The sequence below is a fragment of the Tasmannia lanceolata genome, unplaced genomic scaffold, assembly GCF_043159265.1.
Source record: "Tasmannia lanceolata isolate RefF3 unplaced genomic scaffold, GAP_Taslan_0.1 ptg000019l, whole genome shotgun sequence".
Classification (NCBI taxonomy): domain Eukaryota; kingdom Viridiplantae; phylum Streptophyta; class Magnoliopsida; order Canellales; family Winteraceae; genus Tasmannia; species Tasmannia lanceolata.
Genome location: NW_027518696.1, coordinates 28843186 through 28858129, shown reverse-complemented (window position 1 = coordinate 28858129; position 14944 = coordinate 28843186). Strand labels below are relative to the sequence as shown.

General features: G+C 39.5%; 1 protein-coding gene across 3 annotated transcripts; it reads right to left on the bottom strand.

Annotated features, from left to right (window-relative positions):
* Positions 1-637: 637 nt before the first annotated feature.
* On the bottom strand, positions 638-14049 carry LOC143852908 (uncharacterized). 3 transcript variants are annotated; one of them, XR_013236890.1, is made up of 2 exons: positions 12690-14049; positions 638-2111 (listed from the first exon to the last, which is right to left on the bottom strand). XR_013236890.1 is itself a non-coding variant. In XM_077362562.1 (2 exons), exon 2 carries the CDS (start codon positions 8674-8676, stop codon positions 7396-7398), a length of 1281 nt encoding a protein of 426 aa, XP_077218677.1. In that variant the 5' UTR covers positions 8677-8708; positions 12690-14042; the 3' UTR covers positions 7382-7395. The 3 variants fall into 3 exon arrangements, 1 of the variants encoding a protein (XP_077218677.1); XR_013236889.1 differs by having other exon boundaries at positions 638-2047; XM_077362562.1 differs by lacking the exon at positions 638-2111 and adding an exon at positions 7382-8708 and having other exon boundaries at positions 12690-14042.
* Between the last annotated feature and the right edge of the window lie 895 nt (positions 14050-14944).

Here is a 14944-nt window from a genome sequence, read left to right as displayed (position 1 = left end):
TTTGCAGCCATACTGCCTCCTTTGTTGCTTCACTTGCAGCGATTTACTCAACCTCAGTTGTGGAATCTGCTGTGGTGTCTTGCTTGCAACTTCTCCATGACACTGCCCCATTCGCTAAGGTGAACACAAAACCAGATGATAATTTCATGTCATCAACGTCTGACTGAAAGTCTGCGTCGGTAAAATCAGAAACGACTAACTCGTCTGAACCGTAAACTAAACAATAATGTTTAGTTCTCTTAAGATACTTGAAAATATGTTTAACTACTGTCCAATTCTCCTAAGATACTTGAAAATATGTTTAACTACATCTAGATTCTTAAGATAGGATTTCATACGGATCGACCAACATCCATAATTGGTTCCATCAAAGCATGGAAGTTTAGAATTCATTGGATTGCCAAATAGATCTTTTCTCTTGTAGGTTTTCAATAAAAGCCTATGTAAGAGCCTTAGCTCTAATACCAAATGAAATTAGGTTAGGCAACCCAAGAGGGGGGAGTTAAATTGGAATTAATTAAAATTTTAAGGATATTGAATGTGATTAACCTCAAATTCGAATTACAACTAACCCTTGTTAATATGGATTCAAAATAAATACAAAGGGAAAGAAAATACCAATCACCAGAAGAGGAGATAGATGAAGAGAGAATGCATGCGACGATTTAGAGTGGTCCAACCTTAGTGCATACTAAGGTCTACGTCCACTTGCCAAGACCTCCTTGGCTATTCCACTATAAGATCCTCCTTTCTTACCTGGCCGAATCAAGAAACCCTCTTACAACGATTCACCTCTATTATCGGGCCGAATCAAAGACCCTCTTACAGTGACTTAATTCTCCTTTCTTAACGGGCCGAATCGGAGACCCTCTTACAAAGCTTGTCAAAGAAGAAGAACAATGATAACAACTCTCTTAGCCTCTTGTAGGCTTGATTACAACATGTATGCTCACAAAAACTCTCCAAAGAATGATTACAATGTAGGCCTATGGAGATCCTCTTCAAATAGATTTCACAAGTTCAAGCTCTTTGAAGAATCAAATGGGTTTTGAAAGTTTAAGCTCAAAAAGAATTTTCAATCTCTCCAAAAGTCTTAGAATACGTGAGAAAACATCATATTTATAGCCCACAATGATTGCTCAATGTTTGGGGGCAGTTTAGGCAAAAAAATACAAAAAATGGGTCAAAAAAGCAACTAGCCGTTATGCCCCAACGGCTAGTTTTTCACCCAGCCGCGGTAGCCCGCGGAGGTGCCTGGTCGACCGCGGTAAGGCGGTAGCCCGCCGCTGGTCTGCTGGAATTCCAGCAAAAAACAGTTTTTCAGCCGCTTCTTGTAAAATTCTTATCTCCCTCGTTTCTTATTGGATTTTGATGTTCTTATACTCTACGGACATGAAAACAATAAGAGCTATCTGTTAAAAATATTTTAAAAAATATATGAAAATGTTTTGAACCATTTAAATCAGTTTTAAGCTGTTGTTTTCACAATTCAAGTTCTAATGGCATTCATTCTCATTTGTAAACTTTGGTTAGCACTTGGGCTTTCGTTCTTGGGCTATGGACTTTTGTTTTAACAATATTTAGGACCTTTGAAAATGATTTTACGTGAAATAAAAATAGATTTTAGGGTTGGTTTTGAAAGATGATTGAAAAACACTTTGAAATGCAAAACCACTTGAAAAAGATCTCCAATACAATCTATATAGTTAAACTACTTAGCACCTTAATCGTATTGGCTTCAAAGGTCTTTCTTGAGCTTTTGGCTTGTAAGTGAACACTTGAGATTGCTTTGGTACATGTGACTTCTCTTCTTGAATGAATCTTCATTTTTGAGGCATGAGAAGGTCACCAACACTGTTCAACTTCAACCTCCTCTTGGCATATGCTAGGCATGCTTGTGGGATCCTTAACTTGAGCTCTATGCTTGGACATCTTCCAAAGATGGTTCCTCCATTGTGTGCAAGCTCTCTTAGTTCCTTTGCGCATGTTGATCCCCAAGCCTTGTGTCGTGTTGTATTGTGTAATGGCGATATGACATATGAAGTTCCTATTTAAGGCACAACACTCCAAAGTAATACATTAGTCCATAAAGACTAATCAATTTGGGTTTGCTAGCATCAAAACAATAAGAAAAAAGGTAATTAGTTGAACCCATGAGAACCCTTGGGCTAAAAATCTTCCCCTTTTTGATGATGGCAAACCAAATTGATTAGGAGGAAGGAGATGCCAAAATAGATAGAAAAATAATATCAAAGAGATATAAAATAAAATGTAACACTCCCCCTCACTATATGCACAAGAGCAAATAATTAATATAAAGCATGTAGTGCATATAAACATGGACTTCCTAATCAATTTTAAAATTCTCACCCTTTTGGCAGCTGCAAAAAGGGAGGTTTCAACAGTGAAAACTCAAACTAATATGCCAAGATGTGCAATAAGCACTCCCCTACTTACTTATCATGATTATAAGATGCTCCAAGTGAGACATGCATGATAAGGGTGAAGTGATATAAGAAACTAAAGTAATTACCCTTTTTTTTTTGCAAGGCAAGTAAAGATATGCAATGTAAGCATGATCAAAGGGTGTTTAGTAATATGAACATTGTAAACACAACCCTATGAAGCCTATGAACATACAAGATCTGATAGTTAAGTACTCCCCCTAAATTCTTATTATGCATACACAATAGATCACTAGAAAAATAATTGAGATGATATAACATTTATGGTTCTATTATGAAACTATCATGAATATAGGATAATCAATCTTGAGACACATGATAGGGATAGGGACCAGCAAAATATAGAGATATGATTGGCATTTGCAAGATAGTTCTATGTTTGGTCCTATGTAAAGCTATGCAAGATGGGCACAGAAAAAAGGTAACAACAAAGTAACCTTGTGGCCCATGAAATATGAATGATATAACATTTTGAGCTCTCCTAATGCTTATCATAAAAGATTTAGCAAGAAGCATTGAGTACAGTGCATGACAAGCCGTTTTTTTTTTTTTTTTGATATACAAGATTTACATTATAAGCACAACTAATGGGGTAATGGACAATGTGAGCACATCACTATCGTCCATATAAACATGAAAGTAAGATAATTTGGCTCTCCTCCTAGGTATTTGTCATTGGCCTTGGGTATAACCTATGAGGCAAGGTATGATAAGGCAAACTGGCTATAAATGTGACAGTGAGAGCATAGCCAATGGATCTTATCATGGTAAGTGATGTACTTAGATTCAAAAGCACATGATAAGAGGGAAGATTCATAGGATATATGATTGATCAAGTAAGATAAGATCCTATGAATAAGAGTTCTAGAGAGTTTTCAAGGTAGAACTCTAAAGCAAGATACTTATCATTGGTAGTGATGATAAACATATGAGCACATCAAAGATAAGTTAAACTTCTAAGAAAGATATAACATTAAGGCTCAAGCTAAGGGCTTTTGTCAATACCAAATATGAGAGATGTTCTCAGAATAGGGACACAAGACAAGCCCAACAACACAAATGAAGCATGCAGCTTCAAATGTGAGTACTTATCATATGTGAAGAGGCATACACTTGATGAAATATATGATAAGTCCAAGATAGGACATATATAACTTTAAAGCTCCCCCTTTGTTATTGACTCATATATAATATGAATCCAAATGGATGTCCTAAATATAGTCTCCAAGGGTCTTTATGTGAATAGTTGAAGGTGAACCATTGGGCTACAATTGCATGTTTGCTACGTATCAAAATACTAAATGAAATCAAGGGATTACTCTAGCAAAATATGCTCCCCCTGAATATGTCCATATAGTATATATAACCAGGCAAGACACATAAGACTGATCATGGTTTAGATGCTGGCAAGAAGCCAAAGAAATTAGATGTCTTACTTAAAGTGATGGTACCGTTCTTTCAAAAGAAGGCATGAGCACCAATTGAATAACTTTTAACTTTAAGGTTTAACATCTTTACCATGCAGCTAATACCGATCAAGGGGTGGTACAATATACATAGAGAGCTATATAAATAGACAATTATACACACACCAAGGATAGCTAATGATGACAAGTATTCAAGAGTCTATCTTAGGATAAGCAACTCTATCCTATTGTGAAGACAACTAGTTCTTTTAAGTTTTCCTACAGAAGCACTAGTTTTCAACTTTTAGGGAATACTTGTTTTTATTTTCATTTTCATTTTCTTATCCTTTATTAAGATGTTCCATGTGTTTTTGATAGATTTATTTGAATGATTAAGCATGAAAACACATTTCATTTCAATTTTTCCCTTAAAGCCAAATTATACACATATTTAAATTTTAAGCACAATTTTGGCATTTTTGCAATCTCATGATTTTGATGATGTTCTTAACTTGCAATGAACTCATGAGATCCTAGTTTGAGTATTTTTGGATTTCTCATAGTACCAACTCTTAAACTCTTATGGTGATCTATCTTAAGAATATTTAAATATTGATATCCATAGATCACATATATATGCATAATGTATATATATACATCACTTTAGATCCCATGCCTCTTATTAAGTAGATTTTGATAATCATAATATTTAATGACTCCACTTTAGTTTGAAGTTTACATATCTTGAATGTTTCAAGTTCAATTATCTTGTAAACTCATTAATGTCATATGGATAATGTAGATGTCCACATATCAAACATAATACATAGTGACAATGTATTCTAATGTGCACACTTAGAGATTTTAACTAGATTTTTATTTTTCTAGTGCACATGGGTTTATTGTGAAGGGGTTAAGATAAACAAAGTTTATTAGCACTTCACTTATTCCATTCAAATTTCACTTGTTTGAGAGTTTTAAATCAATTTTAGAGTTCTTTTCAACAAGTCATAAACATGTCAAAGATGAATAACTATAGTAAGGCTCATAGACATGATTAGTTCAATGAGAAATCAAGATAACTCATATATATTTCTCACATTGAACCAAGTTTAATAATCCCTTACAAGGTATAGGATTTTGAGTTAAAGGGGATTACATCAAAAGCCAAAGATATTCAAGAGTATCTCAATAATAAACACTTTTGGCTAATGAGTCAACTTATGAATTTCTCATGATTTTAACAATAGTTTTGGAAATTCACTAAGTTTTTATTTAGTGAAGTCTAAGCATTGATTTTTGTAAGCCCAAGGGTTCCCATGGGTTAATCATTCACCTTACTGTGGACCCAGATCCGAGAGGAGGCGGGGGACGAGCCCCCGAAAGTCTCTAGATCATCCACGTGAAAGAGAGCTCTACCAAGGAACTCTAAAAAAAAGTGCTTCTCACAGCATGAGTGGCGATGTAAAGTGAGATACCTTTCGATTCAGGGACTAGCCCGGATTCAAGATGTACCTTAGACAAAGAAGAGTCGCCATCCAAGGAAGTCGGCCCTGGATCCCATACTATGCTCCATTGTAATGGATAACCAGAGATACAAAAGGTTCGTGCCTAGTTACGAATTTGGAAGGTCTGAAGAGCACCTCATTCGTCCAAGTGCAAGCACCTGGTCTCTTATGCCCTTTATTTACTGATTTTGAAGAGTTTTGGGCGAAAATCATGTGAAATGGGAACATATATCTTTGAGAAGACGTCTATCTAATCATGCATGTCTCAGAGATGAATAATAAGCAAGCACAAAAGAAATGAAAGAAGTGTCACCTAAGAGTAGCTAGATTATGAGTGTCATGCCTAATTGGTGTCTAAGTTCTGATGGGCAAACACATGCATGTTACAACTAAATATATAAGGTCTGCATAAAATATAACAGATACGATAAGCTAGAAAGATAAATGAGCTACAACTAAGCATATTATCAAAGTAAATAAGCAGGTAAATGCTACAGCTAAGCATGCAATCAAGACAAGTAAGCAGGTGAATGCTATACTAAACATGTGAGTAAGTAAAGAAATGATCACACAATATCATAATCCTATACAAGAAATCTAATCAATATACAAACACAAGCCTTAAAGTACTAATAACAGACCCTAAGACTCTAATGCTTATGCCCGAGTCTTTAGATGATCTGATGTTCATCCAAAGAAGCCTACGTATCCCCCCCCTCTTACAGGAATCGAGGCAACGTAGTTCTTCGCACGTCTATTCTAAACTACAATGCCTAACACATCTAGGACTGCTATCATAGACTCGACCTATAAGACTTAACCTGTTCTTAAAGATTCTTTTGCGATTATTTAGATTCAAGTGAATTGTGGATTTTTAGGACTTCCTGTATGCCTTAACTAGATGAAAGTTAACCTAGTCTAATGCAGGTGGGCCCTACATCCTATGTATAACTAGGCTGTGTCCCTAGGAAAAATAATGGGTTCACTAGCGCATCCTAGTCTGAGGCAAGGAACTGGCACTGAAGTTCACGAGTGATACGCCTTCCTCCATGATGTTGTCGGCTAGTGGTTTCGGTCCTGGTATAAGAATCTCGGAAGAGGTGGTCCCTTGTAGTTCTGTCTACCTGGCCCAAACTGCCCTTGAAAATCTGCTGGTGGCATCATGCTCTCTGCCCTGACATTCTTCGGAGGCTCAAATTCTGACATTTTTCCTTTTCCTTTCGATTCATTTCCCTGCTCTGAGGTGGCATAAGCAAAGGTGGTGGGACATTTGAAAGGCTGAATGGGTCTAACCGGTGTAGGATTCACGAAAGCATAGAGTTCAAGAAGAAGGGAAGAGTCTCCATCTATCTCGTCCTGAATTTTATGTTTCAATGCCAGGCACTTTTCTGTTGTATGACCAATACCTCCGTGGTACTCGCAATACTGATCTCTTCTCCAGTGTTTTGGGAGCGGGTTAGGAAGAAGCTTCTGATCTAAAAGTGTCAAACGACCTTCACTGACCCATTTCTTCATGATAACTTCCTGAGAACAAGGCAGCTGAGCGTATTCCTTCCTCAGTTTCTGACCCATCCTTTCTTCCACTTCTGTGATTGGCTTCTTAAAGGGTTGACGATAGGGTCCAACATTCTTAACTTCACTAGGAACAATGACAGGCTTTGTCCCACTATGCAAATCAACATATCTGTCAAGAATTAAACTCTGAACTGATGTTTCTTCTGTCATAGTACCCATATCGGCAAACTGCTTAGGAGCTGAATCACATCCGGTAGATAGATATCGTATCTGAGTTTTCATCTCCCTCACTTCTTCAGTTAACATGGCCATCTGACCAAAGAGTTTAACCATCCAGTTTTCCATTCGGATGAGGGTCGACCTTTCAAATGATTCCTCCATTGGTCGAAAGGTTGATGGAACATGTGGCGTATCTGAAATAGGACGAATGAGGGATGCAGGATCCAATAATGGTTCATCCATAGAGATAGCTCCTACCATCGGTAAAGGACCAACTGATCTTCACACTGGTTTTCTGATAGCACCGGGTTCTCCAACAACTACCTTACCATCCTTGATAAGTTTTAGGATCTTATGTTTCAAGGCTTGGCAACTGTTGGATGAATGTCCATGAACTCGATGATATTCACAAAAGTCTTGTTCATAAAAGTTGCTAGGAAGATGATTTGGAGGAGGAGAAGGTTCCGGAAGTTCAAGTTTACCCACTTTGACCAATTCTCTCAAAGCTTTTTCAAGATTCTTCGGCAATGAAGGAATCTCTTTATCTGACTTCTGAATAGGTTTGTTTCCTTTCTGAACTACCTTCTTGAAAGGTTGACGAGAGGTCTCCACATTGCTGACCTCTTTAGCTGCTACAATAGTCCTCTTTCCGTCTCTAGCATCAGTTGAGGTCCTTGTCTTTAGACCTTTGGTCAGTGCATCCTCTACCTGGGTTTCAGTCTTAATGAGATGGTTGAAATCAAGAAAATACTGGATAGCCATATGATGGTAATACTGTGGATACAGATTCTTAACCACAATCTTGATCTGATCTTCATCAGACAATCTGTTGGTCATCTGAGCAGCTTTTCTCCTCCATCTTCGGATGAAGGAAGTGAAAGTTTCATTATGCCCTTGTTTCAACATTTTCAGATCCCTTTTTGTTACATCAATTCCCTCTTCCATGGAAAATTGTTCCACGAACTTGTTGGCAATGTCTTCTAAAGTTCTGATCTCTTCAGATTTCAAGCTCAAAAACCATTTCTTAGCAGTTCCGACTAGAGATCGAGGGAATATGAGGGCAATATGCTCTGGAGAAAGGCCATGCTGTTGCAGAATAGGAATGACGGATTTCAGATGACTTGTGGGGCATCCCGTCCCATCATACTTATCAAGATGAGGTACTATGAACTTCGGAGGTAGAACGACTCCTGGGGCTATCATGAAGTCAGACATGTTCAGCTTCTTAGGGCCTTGGAACTTCATATTTTCTACTTCTTGAGTCAGCTCATCCAACCTGTCTACAATCCCTTGGCTTTTATCAGTTCTATTCAGATGGGGGAGAAGATTCTCCTCTGCGTACTGCTCTTCATCAAAGTCATCCTCAACTGGGAATACAACAGGCCTAGCTGCCACCGGGGGTGGAGGAGGTATAAGCGGAGTTTGCTGGGGTGTAGGTCCTTCAGAAGCAGAACCTCTATCACTTTTCAGACGGACTATCTCCTCACTCATATTATTCATCTGTTGGAGCATAGACTTCATCAATTCATTCATTTCAGCCAGAGTATTTCCCGATTCAGCCATCGGTTCTGGTGTGGGTTGAATAGAAATAGGTACTGCAAATGAGTGAAGTCAATAAGGTCAGACTCCCGCCATGGAATTGACGAACACTAGAGTTCAATATAAGGTAATCAAATGAAAATCCCATATATACGCTGAGACAAAAGATAATACGAGTATATCCTCCCATGGATAAAATCCGGCAGCATAACATCTATGCAAAGAGATATGGTAAGATAAGCACATAGAGTTTGTCAACAAGTCTAAAAGGATACCGACCAAACCCAAGGTATTTGGAGAAAATTCGGCAGCATAACAGCTATGTAGAGAGGGTTAAAGCTGCTAATCATAAAGGGTATGCCAAATGGTTTAAGATAAAGTAAGGCTCTCAGCAAGAATACACACTCGAATGAATGTCAGCAAGATAAACTCGCAATCAAACAAGTGGAACATAATCAGATCAGAATCAATCATAGGAGAAGGATATAATAGGCAACACTGAATTTTTCATACATGATCAAAGATGATCAGTAGATCAGAAAGAAGACCACGGCCACAAAATGACAGAAGTAGGTCATAGACCGGGTCTAAATCTTGAAGATGGATTGATAGAATTTAGATAAGGAAACCCCACTGAATAAGAAGGCCCTAATCTAATAATCAATATAAATAGGTGTATATACATATATACACCCTAACCAGGGGCACCAGCCCTAATTCTAATCTAGTGGGGTCGAGAGAGAGTCTCGACTCATGACAGACATGTGAGTGTACTAGGACTGCGTCTGTAGCCACATAAAGTGAGCTACCCTAGTCTAGTCTGAAAATAGGATAAGGCCCCTAAATCTAGGCTCCAACATGTGTAAGCAACACATGTTCGACCCTATATGAATGCAATATACTTATATAAACACGGGTACTTCTTAGTTGGGTTTCACTAGGTCAGTAAGTATATACATAATATATAAAATAAAGTAGGGCTCCGAACTCAATCTATCGGGTACTATGCGTATGAAACTGTGGGACCCGATCCCCCGAGAGGGGTGGGGCGCGAGCCGCCACGCTCTCTCTTGGTCTCTCGTACCCACGCGATTGGCGTGTGCATTTTAATTGTTGATTTTAATTCATCTTTTATGTGAACTTGGGATCGCTAAGACAATCCGAATTCCACACAAAAGAGACTGACAGAATCGCCACCTAGATGTGAGATCTAGGACCCGTAATTAACCAGAAATCTAGACTCGCTACCTGGTTACAAGAATGGAAGGTATGGGGAGTTATCCACCACATGCACCATTCCTGCCCGATAATCGGTCTTCGATTCTAAAAGCTAACTAACTCTTTTAAATTTATTTTAAATGGCTCATTCAACTCTTTGTTAATGTGTGAACTATGTGACATGCATCCTAAGATCTAGTTTCAATGCATTTCCTAAATGGGGTGAATGTGAACTTTATTAACCTAAATGCATTATAATTCTTTTAGCCGTTCACAGTTTAGACTCATGCGGGCCAGGAGTGCATCCTACATGCAACTATATGCCTATGTGCCTACGTGATTGTTTTAAGATTGATGAGATTTGATTTGAGTTGAATTAGGTTGGTTGATTTGAAGTGGAGTGACCTATGCTATATGAACCTATATTTAATGCAATGGACCTAAGTTACATTCTTAGTATATTTGTGAACTTTGGATTCTAAGAATTCTATTTTGAAAATCTAGAGTGCGGTCTCTAAGTTTAGAGCCTAGAATTTTATGATTGGGATTTTTCATCTTAGACGATTATAAGTTCTTAGATTCTTTTAAGATTTTTGAATTCTTTTGAGTTCCAAATTTAACAAACACAACTAATCATGCAAAGAAAGCAACTAGCATACTAAAAAGCAAAACAACTAGCATGTGATTCTAAGCTTACGATAAGAATAATTTAAAGAGATCTAAACATGCAACTAATCAAGCAACTAAGTAAAAGAAATATCTAACATGCAAAAAGGGTTTAAGGAAAATGAAAGGGTGAATAGGGGAATGGAAGGGATGAAGAAGGGTGTAGGGGAACGAGAAGGATGGAGAAAGGTGCTGTTTGGTTGCTGGAAATGGTTCCTGAGTGCTGTTTGGTTGCTGGAAATGGTTCCTGAGTGCTGTTTGGTTGCAGGGAAGGTATTTGGGTACTATTTGGATGCAGGGGTGGGGAGTAAGCTGCTGTTTGGTTGCTGGAAATGGTTCCTGAGTGCTGTTTGGTTGCAGGGAAGGTAAATGGGTACGGTTTGGATGCAGGGGGTGGGGAGTAAGCTGCTGTTTGGATGTAGGGATGCGACTCGGTGAGACTTGGTTTGGTTTATAAGGGTGAGTCAACTTGGTTTAGGTGACTATGGGCGGCCGAATGTGTGCAAGTGATTGGATTTGTGTGATGGGTATGGGTTATGGATGGGTAATCTGAACATGGGATGTATGCTGATTAGATAGATATATGGGTGTTGAGATCTAATATGGGTTCGGGTATGCTGTTGCAATAAGACAGTGTATAGGGGTTGTGATATGGGGTATGGATATGGGCTATGGTGATGGGCATCAAGAGGGTATAACTATGAGGTCTGATGGGGTATGAATGAATTAGGAGGAGGAGAGGTATTGTGGCCGAATGGGTTACACGCTTGGGATGGGAAGCATGGAGAGGTGCAACTAGCTTGGGTTGGGCTTGGGTGCGGCTAGGGATGCGGCTTACATTGGGCTTGGGCGCAGCTTGGGTTGGGCTCAGGGTATTGGGCAAGGCCGAATAGGGTGGGGTTAAGGCCAAGGGAGCCATCGGGTTTGGGTCAAAACCAGAAGGGCTTGGGTTTGGGTCAAGGCCAAGTTGGCCATGGGTTCAGGTCTAATCGGATTGAGCCTAATGGGATGGGGGTTTGGATTAAGGTTATGTAGGCTGCGAGTTTGGGTTACAGCCAAGTAGGCCGAGAGGTTTGGGTCAACTTGGGTTCGGGTTAGGTCCGGGGTGGACCGATCGGATTGAGCTGGACCGGGTTGGTCCGGGTTGGCTTGATTCGGGTTGAACCTGGGTCGACTTGGGTTGGCTTGGGCTGATTCGGGTCGACTCGGATTGAGCTCGGGTTAGCTTGGGCTGGACCCGGGTTGACACGGGTTGGGTCAAGTTGACTCGGCTTTTGGACTGGGCTGACTCGGTTTGACTCGGATCGACTCGGGTTGAACTTGGGTAAGGCGGGTTGGATTTGGGTTAGGGGTCGGTTGGGTTGGGTTTGGTTAGGTTGGGTGGGGTTTGGAATCGGATATGGCTTGGGGTCAGATTAGACTGGAGGTGAGGGTAAGTTTTGGTTGGATTTTATATTCTAGTAGTTGTTTGGGGATGGATCTTAAAATCCAATAGGCTGTTTGGGAGATGGATTCCAAAATCCAGTGGGCTGTTTGGGAGATGGATTCTAAAATCCAGTGGGCTGTTTGGGGATGGATTCCAAAATCCAGAGGGCTGTTTGGGAGATGGATTCTAAAATCCAGTGAGCTGTTTGGGCTGATAAAACAAGGGACAAGAGAGGCTGTTTTGGTCGGTAAAACAAGGGAGGGGCTGTTTTGGGTTGGTTTATGGCTGAGTGGTATGGGGTGTGGTCATGATTCGGGTTCGGGTTTAGTTAGGTTGGATCCGGTTTGACTCGGGTTGGACATGGGTTAGGTCCGGGTTGGATCCGGTTTGACTCGGGTTGGACATGGGTAGGCTTGAGTTAGGTTGCCGAATGAGCCGGGGTTTTGGGTCAAGGCCAAGCAGGCCGCAGGTTTTGGGTACGGCTTCGGACATGGGTTGGGGTGCGGCTTAAGGGTGTGGCTTAGGTTAGGTTAGGGGTGCGGCTTAGGGGTGTGGCTTAGGGCATGGATTGGAGTGCGGCTTTATGGTGCAGCTTAGGGATATCCAAATGCGGATTTAGAGTAGAGAGGGATCGGGAACAACAAGAGAAAAGAAAAGATATGAAAAGAAAAAGAAAAAATGTAAATTTCAGTATGATAACTTGAAAAATACATGTAAATTGGCCTACCTCTTTCCGGAGGTTGATGTCGAACCTTTGTTGCCTTGGATCCCTTTAATGATATCCCACCAATAATGAGTAGATTCCTTCGTTGATATTGATTTCCAATTTGAGATAATAATCGAAATGGCCAAAACGAAGTATCGAGCAATTGAAGAATGGAGAAGGCTGATGGGTTTCGGCAATGGAGAGGGTGAACGAATGTTTTTCTTTTTTTTTCTCTCCTTTTCTCCTTTTAGATGGAGCAATAAAGGGGGTATTTATAGGTGAAGGTTACCTTGAGTTGCTATGTTGGAGCAATGGTTGAGATTAAAAAGATGGCAATTTAGAAAGGATTAAAGGGATGAGATCAAAGTATCTAGAGAATTCCTTTCCCAAACTTGTGAAACGTATGGGTTAGATGCCCAAAATACATCCCCTTCTATAATAGAAGGAGCTTGTGTGGTGGAGATTGTTTGCACAAATTAGGAAGCAAAGGGAAGTAAATAAGATGAGGCCAAGTGTCCCAACAAAATTTTGCAAATAAAGAATTAAATCAAGAACAATTAGAAACGTCCAAAAGAGGAGTGCATGCTGGAAATTTGTCATGATTCCCTACTCAATTAGAATATGACACTTGCCTCTTTTAGTTTTAGGCAATCCTTTTGACCAATAAGCTTGAAACACATGCCTCTTTTCCAAAGTTTGTAAAATTAGCCCAAAATCATTTCAAATCTCTAAGCAATAGGGGAGGAGGAAACAAGCCACGTTTTCCCAAGCTTGGGAAAACGTGTGGTGAGAGGAGAGAGAGGGTGAGGAAAGAGAACTCTCTCGAAAACGGAAAAATGTCGTTTTCCGGAGATTTTGGCATCCGACTCCGATAATTCTTTCGCCTTTGGAATCCCTGATTTTTTTCTCGTTCATTTAAGCCCAATATTGCCATAGAAAACTGTTTTCAGAATTTTCGACCAATGCGAGCCTTCGATCTCCGTTGGTAGATCATTTTCTCAAAGATCGAGCAAATTGGTGGTCCGAACGAACCAACTGATTCGATCAACTTTGGGCCAACGGTTAAAACTATTAAACCATGATATTGACAATAGTTGAGACATTTAGAAAGTTTTGATATTGATGATTTAACGGGACAATTTCGACGGATCTCTCTTATCCCGCCTTGATCCGTGACTTTTCACTGGGTTTTTGCTCAATTAAGTGACACAATGTTTAATCTGAATTTGAGATTAACCTTGATCGATCCTATTTTGACTAAATGATCACAAATTCTTAGTAAGGAAAGACACCCAGGTTAAGATCTGCCCTTGATCTAACGATTTACGGAAATCGGGTCTCGGAATGGAATCAGGTCCCGGGCTGTGAAGTGACCCTAGCTTATTTTGTCCCGATTGATGATCCGTAAAGTCAGATCGAGATATTAATGACCTAAAACAAATAAATCCATTATAGAGGAGCTCTCACATGGATTTAACACACTAAATTCACCAATCAGGGTATTTTTCAATTTTTCGGATCTAATCATCTCACCAGGTACATCTCTTTATCATTTCGGTTTTTAGACAATTTGAGGATGCATACTTTACCAATGAAATTCCACAGATCAATATATTATGCTATTGTTGGTTAAAGTGTAGCAAAATGAGGGTGTCTACAGATGCCCCTCTTTGGTAGAGATGACGTAGTCATCGAATACCAAAGTCAAAATGACAAAACCATTTTGCGCAGCTTTAATCAACAAAGGACTCTACACAAAACAGAACCTAGACGCAAACATTTACTACCTAATGCAAGACCCTAAACGAAGTCCTAGAATTGGAATGCAATAAAAAAATCCCGCTGCGGTGCCGCTCACAAACGGGCAACGAGAGAATGAGATATCATTTTCGAATGGATATTCGGAGGGAAAATGAGACATCATATTTATATGATGCTTCAAGGAGAATACGAGATCATAGTTGTATGGACTCGAAGAGAATGAAATACCGTATTTGTACGGATTCCAAGGAAATGAGACATCATAGTTGTATGATGTTCAAAGAGAATAAGAGACCATAGTTGTATGGACTCGAAGAGAATGAAATACCGTATTTGTACGGATTCTAAGGAAATGAGACATCATAGTTGTATGATGTTCAAAGGGGATAAGAGACCATAGTTGTATGGACTCGAAGAGAATGAAATACCGTATTTGTACGGATTCCAAGGAAATGAGACATCATAGTTGTATGATGTTCAAAGGGGATAAGAGACCATAGTTATATGGACTCGAA

Coding starts and splice junctions, on each gene's coding strand:
- LOC143852908 (XM_077362562.1), bottom strand. CDS start 8,676: ATGGCTGAATCGGGAAATACTCTGGCTGAAATGAATGAATTGATGAAG.